Genomic DNA, 13068 nt, shown 5'->3' with positions numbered 1-13068 from the left:
AAACTTCAAGCTATGACCCAAGAGCAAGCATGACAAGGGGGGTTTTTCTTTCTTTTTTGTTTTGTTTTGGTTTATTCGATGAAATGGAATAAACAGAATAGAACAGAGAATACTGGGATGTACCTTGGATAGGGAAGCACTGTCACAGGACACTTCTGTTCCAAATACCATAATTCACCAAATTTAGGAGGCTGTCAATCATCAGACATTGTAATTTTACGTGGCATTAAGGAAAACAAGGTGCTGTTGACTAAACTATGACATGTCCACATGTCTGTGTGTCCACATGACTAGAGAGTCATATACCATCTATGACTATAAGATGCACCCTGATTTTAGATACCTTAGAATCAATGAAGTGGAATATATATATATATATACGCTCCCTTGTATTAGACTATAAAGTAAATGTATTTTTGGTGGGTAGTGGTCAAACAATTTTTGGCTAAAGCACAGCAAGAGAAGGAAAAAGTCGCCCAAGATGATGGTAGAGAGGCAGGCAGGGACCAAGAATCTCAAAGACCCAGAATGGAGTTTGGGTTTCATTCAAAATACCATTAGTTGGAAGCCAATGGAGATTTTAAGAAGTAGAGTGAAATGATCCAATTGTCACTTTGTGGATGCTGTAGCAAGAACAGATCAAAATAGGACAAAGGTAGATGTGAGCAGGGAAGCTACTAAGGAGGTTGTTGCTGTCATTCAAGGAGGAGCTGACGGTGGCTTCGAGTAGGACGGTGGCAAAAGACAGAGAGAAGCGGACGGCAGTGAGATCTCTTTTGGAAGCACAGGTAATAAGACTTGCAGACAGACACTGGGAAAAGAAGGGAAAGGATGCCCTCACAGACCTTTGACTTGAGAAACAGGGTAGATTGTGGTACCAGAGCTCAGCTATGAAAGTCCAAAGAAGAATCTAATTTGAGGCAGAGGCAAATGCAGCCCTGCTCTTAAAAAAAAAAAAAAAAAAAAAAAAAGTCTCTGTCAGGTCTATGAGACAACTAAGTCAAAAATTTTAGAGCTGTGATGTATTCTCTAATACATCTATTTTGCCATAAATATTCTAAATTTATAACAGCAGATAGACGCTGCAGAAAAAAAGATTAGTGAGCTTGAAGACAAAGCACTAGAAACTACCCAAAATGAAACACACAAAGACTTTATTTATTTTTTTTTAAGATTTTATTTATTTCTTTGACGGAGAGAGAGAGACACAGCGAGAGAGGGAACACAAGCAGGGGGAGCGGGAGAGGGAGAAGCAGGCTTCCCGCCGAGCAGGGAGCCCAATGCGGGGCTCGATCCCAGGACCCCAAGATCATGACCTGAGCCGAAGGCAGACGCTTAATGACTGAGCCACCCAGGCGCCCCCACACAAAGACTTTAAAAAATGAACAAAGTATCAGTGCGCTGTGAGACAACTTTGAACTGCCTAATATGCATGTACTTGGAGTCCCTGGAGGAGGGTAGGGGTCGGACAGAAAAAACAGTTGAAGAAATAATGGCCACAGATTTTTCAAAGTTGATAAAAACCATAAACCCACAGATGCAAAAAGTTCAAGGAACCCCAAGCACAAGAAACACAAAGAAAATTAAGCTAAATCACATCTTTATCAAACTGCTTAAAACCAGTAATAAAGAGAAAAAGCTTAAAGCCAGAGAAAAAAGACAAGTTACATATAGAAAAACAAAAAGATTCCTCACCAGAGGGTGGGTGGGAAAAGGGGAGGTGAGGGGGTGAAGCACGTTAGAAGACAGTAGAACAACATCTTTAAAGCACTGAACAGAAAAACAACAAAAAACCCAAAACCTTTGACATTCTATACCCAGCAAAAATATCCTTCAGAAATGAAGGTGAAATAAAAGACTTTTTCAGATATACAAAAGTTGAAGGAATTTGCCACCTGCACTGTAAGAAATGGTAAAGGAAGTCCTTCAGGCAGAAGGAAGGTGACAACCAGAAATATAAATCCACACAAAAGCATGACGAGCACTGGGAAAATGGCTTAAAAAAAAAAAAAGTTGCAAAATAGACTCACAGATTCATGAATAAAAAGTTATCATTGAGAATCAACTCCCCACATCATTAGCCCATATTTTGATGGACTAACTTACCAGTCTCTTACTTTTCCCCCAAAATCAATCTGCTCTATGCCCAGCAATAATCCGAGAGATTTACTGATTTAATGGGGTAATGAATGCCATTGACCCAAAGTAGGAACATCGCACTACCACTGAAACCAAATGGCAATCCTCTTTGAAGTTAAAATGTAATGGAGTACCATCATTATGGCTTTTGATTTATTATTGACTGAGTTATAAACACAAAACGTAGAACGGATCCTGTTATGACTGCTGGAGATTCTATAAGCATTTAACAATTACTGAACTGATCTGAGCAAGAAAATGTCAAGAAACATGTTTTATGTTTCTTTGAAATAACTTGTAAAACAAGTGCACAAAAAAACAAAAGGTCACACAATAGTTTATATAAAGATAGTAAAATGCGTAAGACAGTGTTTAGATCCTCTCAATGAAATTTTTGAGTGTTCACTAGGTATCAGGTGCTACAGAGAATAAATATTTACACCCTTCAAAGGACCCTGAAGAGCTTTTGTTTATGTGGATTACATTTATCTATATTTACCACTTTAGAAATTAAAATGGAGATTTTTTCCCAAATATTTACTCTTTATTTCTTTTAAAATAACACTGCTTTTGCACCATCAGTGCAAACGCTAACACAATGAAAAATGCCAAATGACATCTTAGCATTATTATGAAAATAATCTGAATTTGGGGAACCCCCTTAGGGATCCACCAATCCCACTTTGAGAACTGCTGACCTAAGGGTTGGGTGGCAATCAGGGAGAATGCACAGGCTGCAGCCTGAAGACTGGAAAGGCACTCTTTTTGGGGAATACTTATGTTTTCATTAATGTTAAAGAGAGTTACAAGAGGAAGAAAAGAGAATTATATAATGCAGTCTTGATGAGAGAGAAGTACCTGCAGAACTCGAGAAAGGAAACTAATGTTTAGACGTCTGACCATCTTCTGAGATCCATGGACAGGATTCTAGAACAATCAGGCTTCCACACATCCATCCCTTTCCCTGTGAATGCGGGCACCAAGCAAGACTGTCACCTCATGTGCTCTAATTTTAGATCTTGCTTATCATGCCAATGGCTTGCTTAATTAAATACACAGATTGATATTTATGTAAAACAAATGAGAGTATGCATTGACTCATGATTTTAACAAATCAAAGAGGATGACATTGGGAACCCATGGCCACACCATGCTGGGAGGGTGCCTTTCGTTAGTGTCTCTAGCTTTAGACTCTTGATTATTCAACATTAGTCATTTAACCAAATCAGTAAAAGAGCATGACGACAGGGACCTGGACACGAAGAGTGTGTCGTGGGGTCATGCTGCTGTACACAGAGCCTACGTCAGGCCCCCACCCTGTGGCCCCCATTCAGAGTGATGTATCATATCATGCTTCTGTCTGCTCTACAGTGTGCAGACTCAAATTCTCTTCCTTAGATAAAGGGATGGAGTCTTCAATATCAAGTCCGGGTGGAAAATCCTTTCCTCCGCCAAGAAGCATGGAAGCACCTTAAAAGCCTGGCTTTTTGTTTCAATACGACTCTCCTGATTGGCCTCCACCTTGATTCATTCTCAGCTTTTGATGGCCCGTGAATCTCCATGCGAACACAACGGAGGAGAGTGGGTAGCAAGAAAACATCAAGGAGACCAACCAGTGGCTTCCCGGAGGACCCTGCCACACTTCTTCAATGGAGACCATTGACTGAGCTGCACTCCATCTAATCTGCTCCAGGGCAGAGGCCAGAGTAACTGCTCCCTCCCCGGGCTCGGAGACGGCAGCCTCTTAAAATTAAGCAGTAATAGCCCGTTTGACTATTCATTCCCTTTTATTGATAAATCAGCCTGCTATGAAGCTCGCAAACCTCCTCAGAGATTTCAGATCCAGCTGATTTAATTTGGCGGACGCTTACATGGGGCCTGCCCTGGGGCCTGAACAATGAGACAGAGTCAGGGTACTGCACCCGTGGCCACTTCCTCTTCCTCTCGGAAAATACAGTCTTCAGCACAAATTCAACAAAGCCATTCAGGCAACAGCTGCATGCGGTCCATAACCAGGTTTATGGGACATAATCGAAGGGAGGGGAGAGGAAAACTCACGGCCTCAAAACTGGACCGAGGCAAGTTGATACGGGATTTGCATTCTTGCATGACAGGCTACAAACAGCTCTGAGGGTTTGTTTGTTTTGTTTTTTTTTTTCCTGCCATCACTTTGAAAAAGCCCTATTTTCCAAGGCAACTTCATCTGCAAGAGTGGTAGAGCCCTGGTTTCTAGACTTAGGGAGGTTTGTTTCTTTATTTTTTCATAAGAAGATGCTCTGAGGCAGTGACCTCATCTGACTAAGTCGTGACTTGCTGCTGTGAAGGCTTCCAGCAGCCATTAGACACAGCACATTCTAACCAGCAGCAAGACAGGACTTAAAGACTAATTTCCCCACAGATAAATAGCAGTGACACATGCTCTATTTTATATCCTCCTTCTGAATGCGCAGGACAAGATGCATGGCTACCACCCTCCCTCCCAACTCCAACAGAGCGGTGAGATCAATGTGTCCTTCTCGGCTCCAAAGTAAAAGGATTTGAGGAATTACAGGCCAATCCCCTGGGGAGAAAAGGCTAAAGACACAGCACTAGGCACATAGCAAGAACTCATTAAGTATGGATTAGATTACTGATGTCTCCTTCTCCTTCTTTCAGAGCGTGGGTGGTTTGGACAGCGTGGGGAAGATATTAATACACAACACATTCAATATAATAGTGGCTGGATTTTTAGATGCCTCCTTTAGCAGCTAAGAAATGCTATCTGGCTGTCTCTCTCCCCATCCACCCAATTCCAGAAAGCACATAAGCCTTCTTGGCACGCATTCTTTTATACTCATTTCATTCCTACCTCCGTATTTTTCTTCTATAGACTTATTTTCTCTTGGCCTTTTCTTTCTTATTTTATCTTGTTATACTGTTTTGTTTCAAAATGGATTCAGAGCAGTTTGGAAAGATGCAAGGCAGAGGATAAATAAAGAGAGATCGTGACTGTTTCTTTTCCAAACCAAGTATAAGGGGCACATGGCATAGCACACAGGGAGTGTTCTCACTGAGAAATTAAGGTTGCAATCAATATCTGACCTTGGCATGAGTCCTGCAAAATCTGAGATGCACCTGCACCTTCACCTTCCTAATAGGAGTTACTCTGTATTCCCAGAATCCTGGAAGCCTCCATGTCCTAGACTAGTCCATAAGGACCCTGGCACTGTCAGATCATGTTCCAATCTGGTTCAGATAATGGGCTTCCCAAAACCAACAATGGAAGGTAGCTTCTAAGAAGATTGTTTTAAAAAAACAAAAAACAAAAACATATATATATATATATATAGGCGCCTGGGTGGCTCAGTCAGTTAAGCGGCTGCCTTCGGCTCAGGTCATGATCCCAGGGTCCTGGGATTGAGCCCCGCGTCGGGCTCCCTGCTCAGCGGAGAGCCTGCTTCTCCCTCTCCCACTCCCCCTGCTTGTGTTCCCTCTCTCGCTGTGTCTCTCTCTGTCAAATAAATAAATAAAATCTTAAAAAATACACACACACACACACACACACTACTTTTGAACAGGATTAAATCATAAGCAACGAATGTGCATGGCCATCTGTAGAACTAACCCCACTCTACATGCTTAGAGATGCTCAGTGATGGAAAGGAGGACCGCATCCAAGATGAATCAGAGTGAGTAAGGTACCCACCTAAGTACCTTATTTTAGAAAACACGAAACCCAATCAGCTGCAGTGTGCCCTGCCCACGGAAGAGGGTACCCTGACCAGCATGCATGACTGTGCCTGTCCACTTGGCAAGTACACTATGTTACTATCAGCAATGGATTTGCTTGGCTGATGCTAGCCATTAAACTCATTTGGCTTTCTGGGCCAAGACCAGGTCCACCAAGCAGCCTTCCAAAAGAAATGAGGTTTTTAAGGAGACTTCTCTGAAGGAGAAAAAAATGGGAAGATGAGCCACCCAGAGTATCCCAGTCAACTTGGTGGTTGTATTTTCCACTGTTAAGTAGATGAGCTCTCATTTTATACGTAAGATTCTTGTCAGTTTTGTTAGCCTGGGTCAGTCCCTGTGAGAAGGATCAACTATGGGAAACTGAAAAAGTCATATTTTTAGACTTCCAGAAAGAACCAAGGTCTAAATCCAGTGACACCTTCACCTACCGCCCCCCACCCCAAGTTCTACTTCCTGAGAACACTCTTCAGTTGGGTAAACTGTTGTCTCCGAAAGAGCAGAGAAGCCAGGTTCCTCTGAGAGAAATGAATCTCTCATTCAGAACAACTTTTCCATCCAGAACATACTAGATGCATACATAAGACTTGAGGAGAATTTACAGCTTAAAACAAACAAACCTGCAAATGAAGGTTAACCAATACAAAAATAGAAATATGGTAGGAAGACTACTATAAAATATAAGACTATTATTTTTTTAATGATCACTGAAAACTAAGTAGAAGATTCAAGTAAATGGCCTTCAGCTCAAACTAAAATTTTAAATTTAATGATGATTATTTTTAAAAGAGGGAAGATACATAAAGGAAGGAAGGACTGTTTCAAGATACTAAGGAAAGGTCAGATGTTGACACTAATTCTCAGGAAGGAGAATTCGCACCTAAGCCAGTTTTCTGGCCATTAAATATCTCTAGGGATCGTTTTTTCCTCTGTTGGGATTTGTCCGAGTGAGCAAATCTCCCCAGTGCCACACTCCTCCCGGCTGAGGCCTGGAGCAGCCTGGAGGTACCTGTCCGTAGACTTACCGTGAGTGCCTGGATCTCCTCCTCTGCCTCCGCTGTGGTCTCTTCCAGTTCAGTCTTGGCCTGGCGCAGCTGGCTCTCCAGGGCTGCCCGGGCAGCCTGCAGGGCCGTCAGCTGGGACTCGCGCTCCTGCAGCGAGAGCTGTAGCTCCGTGAGCTGGCGCTTTAGCTCCAGTTTCTGCTCCTCGTGCTCTAGGCTGACCTGAGACGGGCAGAGAGAGACACACAAATGCTCAGTTGACCCCAGCTAGAGAGAATGCAACTCACTAGTCTAACGAGCTGAGCCTGACTAGCTGAGACACAACCTGATGCTCAACCTGCATCTTAAATGTGGTCATGGAGTCAAATTCCCAGCGCTCAACTAACTGCGAAGGAGACAACAGAGCCGCTATAACACAGGTCTAACTTCAGGAGTCTCAGAAATGACCAGGAACAAGACCGTGGAAGAGAATGTCTGTACAAACCAACCCTTACTTACAAACACTCAAAGGCCTGGGGAGGCTTCAAAAGAAAAACCACACAAAAATCTCGAGTGCAAACTATGACAATTACTTTTATTAGAAAAGCATTTAAAAGTAAACTCGGCGGAGAGCCTGGCTATAAATAACATCATATTGGTAACAGGGACCTCTTTACAATTGGGATAAAAATGGAACCACAGAACTGAATTCTTTTTACTTTAAACGTTCCTGCTCTGGGGCGCCCGGGCGGCTCAGTCGGTTAAGCATCCGACTCTTAGTTTCGGCTCAGGGCATGATCTCATGGGTCATGCGATCCAGCCCCAGGTCAGGCTCAATGGGGAGTCTGCTTGAAGATTCTCTTCTTCTGCTCCTCCCCTTGCGTGCTCTCTCTCTCTCTCTCTCTCTCAAATAAATCTTTAAATACATACATACATCCATACTCCTCTGATTTGTTCTAATTAGGTAACCCACATTAATGTCACATTATGAAGGAATCATTCTTCCCATCTATCCTTCTATCTACTCAATGTTTCATCCATTCAAGAAAAATGTACTCAGCAACTTCCATATAAAAAGGAATATGAAGATGAAAGACAGTTTCTGCACTTGAAGTGGAGGAGAAGTGAAAACCAACCATGTATGTGGTCAAGTGTAATGGTCAAAATATGTGGGGATGTAGTGGGAACACAGTGGAGGGTAAAGGTGGTAACAACTCTGCATATGTTTATTGAAAAATTCATAGGAGCCAAACCAGCAAATAGGAAAGAAAATTCCAAGCAGAGGAACCAAGACATCCAAAGGCATGGAGATGAGGGAGACCCATGGCCTATCTATTGACCTAACCAACACTGACAAGGATTGTCCTAGCGACCAGACTCTGTGCCAGTCATTGTGGATGTCAAGTAAATAAGAGGTACTTGCTGCCCTCAGGAAGCTCACTGTCTAACAGGTGCTGCCAACAGGTACACAACGTGATGACCTAAACACACAAGGCTGTGGGGACATCCAGCTTAGGAGGGTCAGAGAAGGGTCCCTGGGAAAGGTGACACCCAAGTCCCAAAAGCTGTAAGGGTGAAGAGAACAAAGACTTAGAAAAGATTAAGCCTAGAGAACCAACAGGATTTGGTGGTTAATTTGAGGTGGGGCAAGAGACAAAGGACAGAAGGTGACGCCTGAGCTTCTGGCCAGGTGAACTGCGCAAGGGGAGACCTTTGCTACGCCAGGGAACACAAGAGGAAGAGCCAGTCTATGGGAAAAGATAAGAAATTCCATGCTGGGGCGCCTGGGTGGCTCAGTCGTTAAGCTCGGCTCAGTTCATGATCCCAGGGTCTTGGGATCAAGTCCCGCATCGCGCTCCCTTCTCCACGGGGGGCCTACTTCTCCCTCTTCCACTGCCCCTGCTTGTGTTCCCTCTGTCGCTGTGTCCCTTTCTGTCAAATAAATAAATAAAATCTTAAAAAAAAAAAAAGAAAGAAAGAAATCCATGCTGACGTGGTGAACTTGAGCAGCAAGGGAGACATGCAGGTGGAGGTGTCTAATGTCTACTGGGAATGGGTCAGAGGCTCCCGAGAAAGGTCTGGGCTGGCAATCTAGACCTGGGAGCCCTTAGCCAGTCAGTGGCAGCTGCAGCCACGACTACATTCTCCCGCGAGCGACAGTGGCGCTCCTCCCACCTTCATAACAGCCCAGAGAGGGAGGCGTTACTGTCGCCTTCTTCGTACACAGCAGCCATGGCACTGACAGAGCACGCAACTGAGCCAATGTCACCCAGCTCCACAATGGCAGGGCTGGCTTCGAACCCAGGAAGTCTGGCTCCAGAGTCCACGACTTGCTGTTTGTCTTATTAAAATGCCCGGGTCAGAGCAGGCTGCGACTCCGCCAGCCAGCCGAAAAGCTCCCCTGAGGCCACTTGGCAGAACCAGGGGAGGCGGGTGACTGAGCTGTGCGGGGCTGGGTGAGCAGGATGCTGTGCAATGACAGGAAGACCCCGAGGCCCCGCACCATCGCAACTGCACACGCTAGGCTAGGAAAGAGCTCACACTGCACGCGCAGGGTGAGGGAAGCCTTGAAGGCGGATCAAACCGGAGGCTGAGAGGCCTCGGCCCCCAATCTCGATAGCTGCAGGCAGCAAACCGAAAGTGGACCCGCCTTGTTATATTTAAAGCTAAGCTCCAGAACTCCCAGGGAGTATGACAGCCCTGAGCCCCCTGCCAGCATTCTTTCTCCCACCTTCCTTGGTGGGCAAGCTGTACCGATTTAAGAAAGAAAGGAAAAAAAAAAAGCAACTTGCTCCCCCTGGGGCATTTTAATTGCCCAGATGAGCGACAGATGCAGGGCAGGTGCCGAGCTAAGAGAGACATTTGTGGGAAGGGAAGGCAAAATGGCTACTCCGCGTCCCCACGCTCAAAGAAATCAGAGTTATTTACACTCGCACTCAAGGCTGACACTACAGGGAAATGTTGTTAAACTTACCGAACAGTAAAAATATAGCCTGGATAATAAAACTGAAACCGCCACCTGAGGCTTTTGGACAACCCAAAACAGAACCACTGCTGTGGGAGTATGAGAATTGCCCGAAGACTGTTCAGAATGAAGATCCCTGCTCCCCTCTCTTCCACCCATATCCTATTTCATTCAAAAACGCTGAGGAAGAGGCCCAGGAATCTGCATTTCAACAGACACACCAGATGATCCTCACAGAGGGGACTACACCTGGACCACCCCTGAAAAACACAAGACAATGTTTGTTCCCCCCTGCCCCTTTGGAGGACCGGCCTCATTTTTACACTCCAGTACAAGAACCACGGGTATCCCCAAGTTTAGTCTTCGGACCTCTGTCTGCTTCACAGTCTTTTCCTTTAAGAGAGACCGTGTGCTCGTTGAAGAATTCCATCACAAATACCTGAGCACCTACCCACTAGGCTCCAGGCAGTGTCTTCTCGCCCAGCCGGGATGTCGCGCTTCCAGCGACCGCTCTCCTGAACTCCTCTGTCCAACCAGCTAACCCTGCCGGCTAGGTGACAGCCCCCAGCATCAGGGATTGGGTCTTATCACCACTGCAGAGCCAGGCTGCTACCTGGCACATGGCAGGCATTTAACGAATATAGTGAGTACACGTGCCATCACAGCCTCAATCAGCCTCAACAGGTCTGCGACTAAATGTGCTGCGTTTTCCTCCCCAAAACTTGGCTGCCCTTCCCAGCTTCCCTATGTCTCTGAAGAGAACCACCTTCCACTAAAATTGAGATTTGTCTTTTCCTCTCCCACCAGCACCTGCAGACCCCGAGCCACTGCCCTGAGCAGGCCACGTGATGGCCCCGGGCGCTAAACCCCGAGCGTGGACTCAAGCAGGTGACCCTCGCTAAAGCAGGATGGCAGAGGAATCACTCTGCCCCCCAGTTTGACAATGCACCTATGTACATAATCCTCACGTGACCCTGGGAGGGAGAGCCACTGTCATGGCCATTTGACCAATGAGGAAACGGAAGCACAGAGAGAAAGTGGGCTGCCGAAGGTCACAGAACTCACAAGAAATGGAAGCAGAATCCTAGCCCAGATCAAGGTGGCCCGCTCTGCACTCTTCACCACCATGCACGGTGCCTCTTGGGTATATGCTAACTGATGCTTGACACCTGGAAGGTGTCAGGGGCTCCCAAGCCCCAGCGAATCCTCCTGGGAGAAGGCCCCTCACGCTCACCTCCCTCAACCTTGTCTCCAGCTCCAGCAGCCGGTTCTTGTCACTGTGGTCTTGGTGGCTGATTTTCTCCAGCTGTTCCTCCAGCTTCCGGTTCTGGGCCTCCAGCTTCCCCGCCTGTGTCTCCAGGTAGAACTTCTGTTGCCTGAGCTCAGAAATCATCTCTTCCTGGGCCTTCCTGGTGGGGGTGGTCGGGGGAGCCAAGCGAAATCACAGTCTCGTCAGAGGTGAGCACGTTCCCTCAGCAGGCCAGACAGAAACAGAGTGAGAGGTGCGTCTTGGTAAGTGGGCACGCTCATTCCCAGGTTGGCTCTGTCTTGACCCGGCCTCGTGTGCCTGATCCCAGCATGGGGACCTGGGACGAGTTCAGTCCTCACTGTTCAGAGGCCCTTGTCTATGGGATTCAGGAAGGTCAAGGGGAATGCAAGAGACACTAACATTTCCCTCCCTAAGGTAGACCCTTTTTTTGTTTTTGTTTTTGTTTTAGTCTGTCCAAGGGCAGAAAGGGGCCTCTGCAGAGAACAAACAGGAGTGCCCCACCCACTCCCGGAGGCAGGCCCTGGGGAAGAAAGAGCAATGAGGGGAAGGAATGCTATTCCCTCCACTTCTCCATAGACCTTGCTCGCCTCCCCACCAGACTGCTCACAAGTATCAGAAACTGGAATGACTCAAAGACCAAAAAGCGGCCTACTGAGCTGGTTTAAGTGAAAACGGGAATGTTTTAGAAGATCTCTGAGGAGAGGTACCTAAGGGGAGGGAGGGGGGATTCCCGGGGATGGTCATTCTTTGGGGGAGAAGATTGAGATCCAAGCGCTCCTAGAACATGGGGAGTCCTTGCAAACCTCATGCCCCTGGGCCTAACAACAACAGCAGGACGGATGGCCCAACGAGGCCCCCACAAGATCACCTCTGGCTAATCACAGGAGGCATGTCTGGGGAACAAGGCCTGCAGCTGTCCAAAAGCTAACTATAAATAGCCCTCATTAGAGAGAGCAAAGCCCTCTGTCATCTGATGGCAATTTGAAGCATTTAAAACCCAGCTCCAAAGAAAGGGCATGGCAGAATGAGACCACTTAAGAGAGGGCAAAATCACACAGGTAGAACAGGGTCTGGAACAAACTGCAAAAGTAATTAAATCTGCTCCGGCTTCATCAGACAGAAGAACAAAGTTTCTGCCCCAGGAGAGAAGACCAATGTGTAATCATGCACGCAGGTGGAATGTGAATACTTACATGTTCCTCTGGGTAAAAAGACTGCTGTTTGCCGCAAGTTTGTTGGCTTCTGAGAGTTCCACAATCCTCTGTTCCAGGGATCTGATCTTGGAATCCATAGCATTGATCATCTGAAACACAAGCAGGGCCTCTGAAACCTCACACACGGACAGTTCTACCAGAGTGAGAGTAATGTGGGCCGTCGGGCCGGGGTCAAAGACTCCCCTTGAAATGCAGGCTATCTGACCAGAGGTAACAGGGGAGCCAACTGCTCTGTACCCTCAGGGTCACAGGTCTTACTGCCCAGACAATGGCACTCGGTGGTTTTCTCAGAGATTACATGTCCCCTAACCACACGGAAGGACCAACTTAGGAACCCAACATTCTGTGAGTAAGCAGGCCTCATTAAACCTGTGTCATCCGCATGTGGCCTGGGCCCGCCGGAGCCTCTAACTTGAATCTGCAAACTCGTGTTTCTCATCATTCATGGGGCTGTCATTTCACTACCGTCCTAGATTCTCTACATCAAAGTTCTCCCAACCTAATAAATCATAAGAATCGGGGAGGCAGCGGCAGGGGAAGGTGTTGATTAAAAAAACATATTTCCTAGGACCCTCCCTTAGAGATTCTGAGGTACAGAGTCCCCGTGGGGTCTGAGGCCATGGGTGGATGAACAAGCACCGCAGGTGAACCTTATGAGCAGAAACCTTCTGAAACCCGTATGTGGGTCAGAAAGGCAAGAAGTGAGGGCAGAGAAGGGAGGCCCGTAAGGAGGACATAGGGCCGCTGGCCGTTTTGTCCGGTGGCGTTGTGAAG

At 46.4% G+C, this 13068-nt stretch overlaps 1 protein-coding gene across 4 annotated transcripts in view; it reads right to left on the bottom strand.

Annotated features, from left to right (window-relative positions):
• The window catches only part of CIT (citron rho-interacting serine/threonine kinase), a 158899-nt gene that overhangs the window by 47552 nt on the left and 98279 nt on the right, over positions 1-13068 (bottom strand). For all 4 annotated transcript variants that reach the window (XM_028116391.2, XM_028116394.2, XM_028116393.2 and 1 more), the window contains exons 21-23: positions 12274-12383; positions 11045-11219; positions 6891-7088 (exon numbers count right to left, since the gene is read on the bottom strand). In XM_028116391.2, coding sequence (XP_027972192.2) covers positions 6891-7088; positions 11045-11219; positions 12274-12383 — 483 coding nt within the window. The remainder of the gene's footprint in view (positions 1-6890; positions 7089-11044; positions 11220-12273; positions 12384-13068) is intronic.

This window comes from Eumetopias jubatus, unplaced genomic scaffold (assembly GCF_037043125.1).
Source record: "Eumetopias jubatus isolate StellerSeaLion01/CBP00866 unplaced genomic scaffold, mEumJub1_p1.0 scaffold_16, whole genome shotgun sequence".
NCBI lineage: Eukaryota > Metazoa > Chordata > Mammalia > Carnivora > Otariidae > Eumetopias > Eumetopias jubatus.
The sequence above is the reverse complement of the archived record's forward strand: the minus strand, read 5'-3'. Positions and strand labels throughout refer to the sequence as shown.